This window comes from Marmota marmota, unplaced genomic scaffold, assembly GCF_001458135.2.
Source record: "Marmota marmota marmota unplaced genomic scaffold, marMar, whole genome shotgun sequence".
NCBI classification, from domain to species: Eukaryota; Metazoa; Chordata; class Mammalia; order Rodentia; family Sciuridae; genus Marmota; species Marmota marmota.
Window position 1 is genome coordinate 4,031,424 of NW_026000051.1, and position 8,997 is coordinate 4,040,420.

The following is an 8,997-nucleotide window of genomic DNA, read 5'->3' on the forward strand; positions in this document are numbered from 1 at the left end:
GTGGGTGGGTGGGAAGAGCTTCTGGAAAACCTTGTGGTTGGATCCTGCCTGTTCCCCACCCCTGCCTTTGTGTCCCTGATGGTGACCCCTCTCTGTCCCCAGGGAAAAGTCCCATTCGTGGCTGAGCACAGGCTGGTTTACCATGGTGATTGCGGTGGAGCTGTGTGACCACGTGCACGTCTATGGCATGGTCCCCCCTGACTACTGCAGGTGAGCCTCCCGGCCAGTGCCCACCCCGTGCACCCAGGCACTGGCCGCAGGCTGGAGCTGGGGGCCTGGGACCCTGAGCCCTTTGGGGGCCTCAGTTGTGTAGCATTCAGGCTGTGCTGCGGAACCTGGGCTCCCTGGAGCCGCCTGGGCCCCCACCCCACGCTCAGCCAGTTGGTGTTTAACAGTAGTGATTACTGTATGAGAAGCCCGCCAGCTGTCAGCCGTACTGCACCGCGTGCTGATCACACGCCACACGTGCGTACCTTACGATCTTGCTTATTCTTCCCAGCTAAGGGACAGGTATTGTCGATTTCACCAAGAGGAAAGCTGAGGAGAGTGTTTTGTGAGGTGCCTAAGGTCTTGCAAACAGTGAGGGGTGGGCCAGACTCCAGAGCCCCCGGCTTCCACCACTGCCACCCCCCGGAAGAAAGGGAGAGGTTCGCTGCATCAGGGCAGCGGACGGAGATGCTCACTGATGGGGAAACTATAGATAGGGAAACTGAGGCCTGGGAGGGCAGGGGTCTGCCCTACTGAGGTCCTGGCAGATGAGGGGCCTAGCCTCCCTGATGCCCCTGTCTGCTGTGCCCCAGCCAGCGGCCCCGCCTGCAGCGCATGCCCTACCACTACTACGAGCCCAAGGGGCCCGACGAATGTGTCACCTACATCCAGAATGAGCACAGCCGCAAGGGGAACCACCACCGCTTCATCACGGAGAAGAGGGTCTTCTCGTCCTGGGCCCAGCTGTACGGGATCACCTTCTCCCACCCCTCCTGGACCTAGGCCACCCGTCTGTGGGGCCACCCAAGGGGCTCAGGAGAAGTGGATCTGGGCCCAGCCACTCTACCGTGGGCCATCTGCTGACCAGCCAAGGCTGCTGGAGTGTCTTCTGGCCAGTCAGGGCCTTGATGAGGGTGAACCCTCCGGCCAGTCAGAGGTCCTGGGGCGTGTCGGCCAATCAGGGATTTGGGATTCTTTGTGATTTATCAGGGGAGTCTGTCTTGTCCAGTCAGGGTCTGAGCGTAGTCAATCAGGGTCTAGGGGTTTTTCTGAGTCAATCTGAGGCTAAGGACTTGTCCTTTCCCATGAGGCCTTGGTTCAGAGCCCCAGGAATGGGCCCCAAATCACTCCCTCCTGGGACATTGGGCTGTGAACTTACCGTTGCCCCCCTCAGTTCTCAGCATCAGGAAGGGAGATCGTGTGGGGGTGGGAACTGTCTGGAGGCTGGGTCAGAGAATTCGTGGGTTTATGGAAGTTATTGGGAGGCCCATGAGATGGGAGGCTGGTGTCCAGGCCACGCTTTCCCTGAGTGGCCTTGGACAAGCCCCCCACTCTCCGGGCACCTCTTCCCCTCCAGGTTCTCATATGGGACCTGAGACCCTCCCACCTCCCCCGCTGCTGCCCTGTTCTCAGGAGACGGGGTCCCCCAGCTGCTGTCCCTCACTGGGGGGGCTGGGTCCAGGGGGCAGGAGCGGCTTTCCCCACCTCCTCCTGGAAAACTTTAGGGTATTTTTGCGCAAACTTCCCCGGGGGAGGGAGGACTGTGGTGAGAGTGGGACCCACCCCAGTGGTCCCAGCCCTCAGCTCAGCTGCCGTCGCTTGGCTCTTGCGGGCCAGGCTTCCTTTCCTACCCTCTCAGGGGAGAGGTCTCCACCTGTCAGAGGAGCCTTCAGGGCTGCGAAAGGGGGATCCCAGCCACACGGGGGCTCATGCGGCCTTTGTTTGGAGATGCCAGGGGCTTCCCACGGTCTCCCCCAGGCCGGGCCTGGGTGGCTGGGGGAGCCAGGAGCCGTCCCAGCTGGGGCTAGCTCCTCGCTCAGGCACTTTATGAAGCAGGTGCTGGCGGGGGCGCATCTGCTCCCTGCTCTTCCAGATCCCGGAGGGGAAGGACTTCCAGGAAGAGGCTGCGGAGTGGGGGGTGCCTGGAGGCCAGCTCCGGCCATTGCACACACGGGGTGAGGGGGGCGTGCCAACCCCAGACCTGGTTTTGTAATGATTTGTAAAGGAATAAACACCTAAGCTCCAGCCCTGTGTCCTGTGTCTCCGGGGTAGAGCTCAGCTCTCTGTCCCAGTGGCATGTGAGCGGTGTCCTGAAGACTTGGCCCCCAGCCTCTGGGCCGGAGCTCTTAGAGGAGGGGACCGCAGCTTTCCAGCTGACTGGTGAGTCTTCGGTCCGGATCTGATGGATCTGACGGCTCTGGGGACAGGTGTGGAACTAAGCCCACCTGCTTTCCTGGGCCCCACCTTGCCCTGAATGACTCTGGACAAGTCACATCACCTCTGACACTCTAGGGCCTCAGGTTCTGAGGAAGGGAGGGACAGTCAGGGAAGCAGAGGACCCAGGAAGGAGCTCGGAGCCAGAGGGAGCTGCAGGCCAGTGGGGCCAGAGGTCAGCTTCTGGGTTTGGGGCCTGGAGGGCAGAGAAATTCCCTGCCTGCCCCACAGCCTGGCGGGGTGTGGTGAGCTGAGGGCTTGAGTTTCCCGCAGCCTCAGCATAAGGGCTCTTCCAGGTCGGCTGGGAGAAGGGGTCCCTGACTCCAGAGATTACAACCTGTTTAGACACCTAAGATGCCCTTGGGAGTGCGGCCTAACAAAGGGTGACTGTGAGACAAGGGCATGCAGCCTGCTGAGACCTGCCAGGGGCTGCTGGGGTCAGGGAAGAGAGCTCTCCCTGGGGAGCCGGGCACTGGGCCAGCCAGGATGGTGAGCCACCCGGGGCTGGGAGGCGAGAGGCCCGTCTGCCTCTCATTTCACACGCTCCATAGGTGGCCGAGCCACTATTAGCGGGGATTGAAGAGGGAGGGACAGTGGGTAGGAGTAATGCCCTGAACTGAAATCGGGTGGTGGGACCCACAACCTTGCTCTGTAGCAGGGAGGTGGCAGCAGTGGGCAAGGCCATGAGAGATGGGGCCAGATGGCAGAAGGCCAGGAATAGTAGCCTGAGGGTGGCCGAGCTTTAACCCTTGTCTGAGAAGCCCAGTGGGACCGCAGGAGGCGGGGAGGTGACAGGGCCCAGGGTCTGACCAGGCCCAGCGATGACTGTGGCAGGGTCCTGCAGGCCAGGGACTCCTCGCAATGACATGACATGGGGCGTTGAGACCTATCATTGCACATTTCCAACTCTGTGCAAAGACTTCTGGAAAAGAGGTTTCTGAGTGACATTTCTCCCAGAAGGCCGCGGCTCTCGTGCCTGCTCACTGGTAGGCATAAAGAGGAGGTACACAGGTGTCAAGAGGGGGTCATTTGCTGGCTGTGGACCTGGGAAGGTTCAGTTGAGCATCAGGAGGTGGGACTTTGGTGGAGGATGCTGAGGGCAGGAGGCCCAGGAGGCCAGGCACAGTCCAGCCCAGCTCTCAACCCCTCAGGGTGGTTCTCATCGCCAAGGTCAGCTGTGGAAGCCCCTCATGGCCCAGTCCTCTGTGCCTGAAATCGTCACTGGTCAGGACCAAACCGCCTCCTCCCTTGTCATTCGCAGCCTCCTGAGCCCACCTCTGCCCCCACCCCTCCCGGTGGTCCCTGAGGGGCCCCCTGCTTCCTCATCTCTTGGAGCGGGCACCACCCCACCCTTCCTCTGAGGTGGGGTCTCACTGTGACCCCCACCAGCTGCAAACCCAGAGGGCACTGTTCTTTCTGGGTTTCTGTGCAGCTGTTTCCTGGGGAAGGCCACCAGTGGGGCCCACAGGCAGGATCCAGCTGTGAACCTCAGAGCCAGGTGGCCCCAGCGTCACTTCCCGTGCCCAGGGCTTGTTTTTTTTTAATCAAAGTACTTGGAATTCTTTCCTTAAAGTATTTTAAAAATGGTTTCAAAAACTGATTTCCTTTTTATTTGATTATATTTTAGTTTTTTTTATTTGTCTTGCTTAGTTACACATGACAGACAGTACAATGATCTTGACATATCATACATTTGAGGTATTTTTTTTAATAAAATAATTTAAACTGAACACATGACATAAGGTAGAAAGTAGGGTATTGTCACTTGTGTTCCCTGTTAAAGTCCGGGTTAAACCAGGCGTAGGGGGCTGGGGATGTGGCTCAAGCGGTAGCACGCTCGCCTGGCATGCGTGCGGCCCGGGTTTGATCCTCAGCACCACATACAAACAAAGATGTTGTGTCTGCCGATAACTAAAAAATAAATATTAAAATTCTCTCTCTCTCTCTTAAAAAAATTAAAAAAAAAAAAGACTGATTCAAAACAGTCTGGATTTTTCTAAAAAAAAAAAAAAACAGGTGTAGGCATGGGGCTGGCCTGTAGTCCCAGTGACTCAGGAGGCTGAGGCAGGAGGATGGCAAATTTGAGGCCAGCTAGGGCATCTTAGCAAGAGCCTGCCTCCCTCAAAATAAAAATTAGAGAAGGGCTGGGGCTTAGCTCAGTGGTAGAGCACTTCATGCAGGAAGCCCTGGATTCCCTCCCCAGCGCTATATAAAAAAGAAAGGAAAAAGTCTTGAGTCTAATCTTCCAGATTTTTCCTCTATGCATTTTTTTTCTTTCCCCTTTCTTCCCTCCCTGTTTTTCTTTTTTTAGGTTGTATCTGGGAAATTAAATTTTGAAACTTTAATATCCCAACAGTAGTGGAAAATCTCCAGGTCATATACAAATAATTAAAGCAAATACTTCATTTTTTTTCTAATTTAAAAAGTGTATTTATTTTATTTTAAAATGTTGTAGAACTGGTGCGGGTGGTGCACACCTGTCATCCCTGCAGCTCAGGAGGCTGAGGCAGGAGGATTGAAAGTTTGAGGCCAGCCTCAGCCACTGAGCAAGACCCTGTCTCAAAATAATCCTTTCCTGTTCCCCAAAACCCCTGGAAACTCCCATTCTTCTTTCTGAACCCATGAGTTTGACTACTTTGGGAACTTCATGGAAGTGGAATCATCTTTTTGTGATAGACTGATTTTATTTAGCCTGCTATCCTTCAAGGTTCATCCATGTTAAAGTTGCCTGGCACATAAAGGAATCGTGTTTGTTGTAGAGAATATGAAAAAAAAAAACTTGAGGGAGCCTTTGTTCGGGGTGGGTACTGGAGATCGAACTCAGGGGCACACGACCACTGAGCCACATCCCCAGCCCTATTTTGTATTTTTATTTAGAGACCGGGTCTCACTGAGTTGATTAGCCCCCTGCCATTGCTGAGGTGGCTTTGAACTTGAGATCCTCCTGCCTCAGCCTCCCAAGCTGCTGGGATCACAGGTGTGGGCCACCACATGGGGCTTGGGGGAGCCTTTTAATAAGCAGTGAAAGTCTCACCTTCAACCAGGGGTCACAGGCCCACTCACCCTCACCGCTCTACTTAACCAGCTCTCAGAAGCTCTTGCTTTGGTAGGGAGACAACACTATTTTAATTTTGCAAAGGTTTAAAAAAAAAAAAATCTGGGAACGGATTTTACACGTCGCTGAATGTTTAGAGCAGTTTGGATGCAGCAGGGATGAGAGGGCAGATGCGGGTTTAGTCTGTTTCTAAGGCTTGGTGTGTCCAGGGCCTTCCACCCCACGAGCCGCCAAGAACCATCTGGCTGCCTTTCTCTTGCCGACTCTACCAGAGTCACCAACTCCCCACCCGCCCTGGCTCTGCCACCGTCCCAGCCAGTCCCGGCTGGCACTAGAAAACTTTCCTGTGTGAATTTTGGGCCCACGTTGGTTGGATTCCTTGAAATGGATTTCTAAAAGGGGAAGAGCACTGTGGAAGTTTTGATTTGCATAATCAACTTGCATTGCCAAAGGCTGTGCCAATGCGAGTGGCCGTCCGGGCTTCCAGAGCACCCCCCCAAATCCTCCTATACAGACTGACTCCCAGCATCTGCCCTCCCACAGATGAGGAAACTAAGGCTTCAAAAGTGAGGACTTGCTGGCCATCACAGGTGGCAGAGCTGGGACTAGACCCAGGCTGTGGTGGTTGCTAAGGTGCCACCACCTAAGGTGTTCTCATCCTCCTGTTTACTTACTCTCCTTTTTTTTTTTTTTTTTTAGCTGTAAATGGTCACATGCTTTCATTTTATTTATGTTTTATGTGGTGCTGAGGATCGAACCCAGGGCCTCGCACGTGCTAGGCGAGTGCTCTACCACTGAGCCGCAACCCCAGCCCTACACTCTGTCTTACTCAAACACCTTCCGTGGCTCCCTAGTACCTACAAGACAAATCCCAACTTCAGTCCACCCTGCCATTTAAGGCTGCTGCTTTCAAGGTCTCCGCGGTTGAATGTGTGAGTTTTGAGTTGGTAGCCTTGGGCTCCAGTCCCTTCCTCCACTACTGAGCACCTACACTAGGTGCCAGTCAGTCACCCTTCGAGCCTCTGGGTAAACACATGGCTTTCTAACAGGAACTTCAGGCAGACTCTTGAACAAGCCAGCCTCACATTGGTCCCCTGAGTTTAAGGATTCCAGACGGTGGGGTCTGCTGCTCTGCCCGGGTCTTTTATCAGTATTGTCAGAACCCCATCTGTCCCAGTGTCCCCCACCCAGCTCACTCTGGCGGAGCTCCCGGCACCCCTGTTGGTGCAGGCTGATTTATAATTTACCCTACCACTAGGTCTTTGGGGTCCCGGGGGGGAGTTTCAATCTCAGAGGAACTTGCAGGTCCGGTCCCAACAGGGGAGCCGTCCCCAGGTTCTGGGCAGGGTCTGAGCAAGGGCTGGATCCCAGCGCCCCGCATGCTCCCTGCCTGGCCTGGCCCTTCTGCCGCCAGTGCTGTGTGGGGTACTGTACAGAGCGCCTCATTCCTTGGGTCTCAGTTTTCCCAGGGGGACAGTTTCCTCCCCTGTCCCCCTGCAGTAATTGGGATACAGCGGAGGTGACAGGAATGGGAAACCCTTGGCACTCTGTCCAGTGCTGGGCAGGGAGCGCAGGGGCAGCCCCTGGGCGCCAGCCTTGCCCAGGCTTCCCATCAGGGCTCCACTCGGTCCAGTCCCCCTCCTTCCTCTCCCTCCCTCCGTCTCTCCCTCCCTGCCATCGCCAAGCGCTGGCTCCCGGCATGCTGCGCGCTGACAGCCTTATAAATAGTCGCCTTTGCCGCGGCCAGCAGGACCGGCAGGGCAAGCACGCCGACGCCCACTGCACCCTCCCGGCCGCAGGTCAGTGCAGGACCTTCCGTGGGATGGGGGAGGGGCGCCTCCGCGGGCGGGGACCCGCCTGGGGAGGGTGTGTGGCGGGCCACCCTGGGGCTCTGTGTGTATCCATGGTCACGATCTGTGCGCCCTGCTTATCCTTGTTCCCCAGGCTCTGGGTCTTGTGTCACACTGTGTGTGCCTTTGTGTATGGGGGGGGGGGGCAGCCTGTCCCAGCCCCCCAGACCCCTTTGTCCTGGCGTTCCTTGTCCCTGCCCTTGGCATGCTCCAGCTGGGGCCTAGGGGTGCTGTGGCTGGCCCCCCTGTCCCGGAGGACCTGCAGGGGCCTGTGTGCTAGGAAGAGCTCTGCGTGTCACTTCAAGTGCTGGGAGGACCAGGAAGCCCCGGGATGCTTGGCTCTGCCCCAGCCTCTTGCTCAGTGGGGGCTGGAGGGATCCCCACATCCATGGGGGTCTCGCTGCAGCCCTTTTCATCCTTGCACCCCCCCCCCAAGGCCTCTGAAGCAGCCAGACAGGCCAGAGAGGGGACACTGGCTGTCCAAGGTCACTCGGCTAGTGATGGAGTTGGGATTTGAACCCTAGCTTCCTGCCAATCACTGAGAAGCTGGGAGACCCAGGCCTTCTCCAGTCTCACCTGTGATTGGGTTTAAGTCACTGTCCCTCTGGGCCTTGGCCTCTCAGGCCACCTAGCAGACCAGTCTTCCTAGGGGTGCTGGGACCCTGAGCTGGGGGCCTTATAAGGCCTGGGTGCTTAGCCCGTAACCCAACTCCACCCTGGACCCCTGGCCTCCAAGAGGTCTCCTACCACCCAAGTTATTTTGGACCAAGGAAGAGGCAGATGCCCAAAGGACAGAGGGGCTTAGGTTACCAGGAGGGGGTGGGGTGGTGCGGGCTGTCTCAGGTCTTCCCTGTGGCTGTCCCTGCCCTGGGGACACTCCCCCTCCCCTGGGCAGCTCCTACCCCTCCTTAAGCACACTCAGCAGGACAAGCCACTATAACTCATGTCCTGGAGCAGGGTGACTGTCAGCAAACCGCTGAAGTTCCCATTGCTGGGTCTAGGTGCCAGGCCCCAAACAGCAGACAATGCAGTCCTGGCCAGGCAAGGTGGCACACGCCTGTGAACCCAGGGACTAGGGAGGCAGAGGCAGGAGGATGGTAAGTTCAAGGCCAGCTTCTCCAACTGCCTCAAAATAAAAAGTAAAAAGGTCTAAGGCTGTAGCTCAGTGATAATGCATCCCTGGGACCAATCCCCAGTACAAAAAGAAAAAGGAAAAAGGAAAGAGAAGGAGAGAAAAAGAAAAAAAGGACTGGTTGCTCTGCAGAAAGTCCAGAGAGGGCGCCTACTGTGTGGGGGTGCAAGTGCAGTCCAGGAAGGCTTCCTGGAGGAGGTGACACCTGGCTGAGGTCTAGACCATTGCATCGTGGGGGAAGGCCTCCTAGCACTGGGCAGAACACGCACGAGGGCCTAGAGGGGGACATGGCCACGGTGGTGATGAGGGAGCAGCCGGCAGCTCCAGTGTTTGGCAGAGCTGCAGAGGGTGACAAGGGCCAGATCTCTGGGTCCCTGCCAGCTGTGTTGAGGGGCCCAGGCTTTATTGAAGGTTCTCAGCAGGAGTGCTCACGCAGAGAGAGGCCTCTGGCATTCCGCCCAGAGCTGGGTGGGGGCTCTGGGGCTGACTGCTCAGGCAGGGGTCAAGAGTGAGGGCCAGTGGGGGCAGCAGAGGTCAGT

General features: G+C 56.8%; 2 protein-coding genes across 2 annotated transcripts in view; both read left to right on the forward strand.

Annotated features, from left to right (window-relative positions):
- The window catches only part of St6galnac6 (ST6 N-acetylgalactosaminide alpha-2,6-sialyltransferase 6), a 17,698-nt gene extending 16,757 nt beyond the window's left edge, over positions 1 to 941 (forward strand). The window contains exons 4-5 of the mRNA XM_048812993.1: positions 103 to 210; positions 805 to 941. Of these exons, the coding sequence (XP_048668950.1) occupies positions 103 to 168 (66 nt within the window). The 3' untranslated portion in view covers positions 169 to 210; positions 805 to 941. The remainder of the gene's footprint in view (positions 1 to 102; positions 211 to 804) is intronic.
- A 6,226-nt stretch (positions 942 to 7,167) lies between these two features.
- The window catches only part of Ak1 (adenylate kinase 1), a 10,723-nt gene continuing 8,893 nt past the window's right edge, over positions 7,168 to 8,997 (forward strand). Inside the window, exon 1 of the mRNA XM_015497542.2 lies at positions 7,168 to 7,275. The gene's annotated coding sequence lies outside the window, so the exon portion shown is untranslated. The remainder of the gene's footprint in view (positions 7,276 to 8,997) is intronic.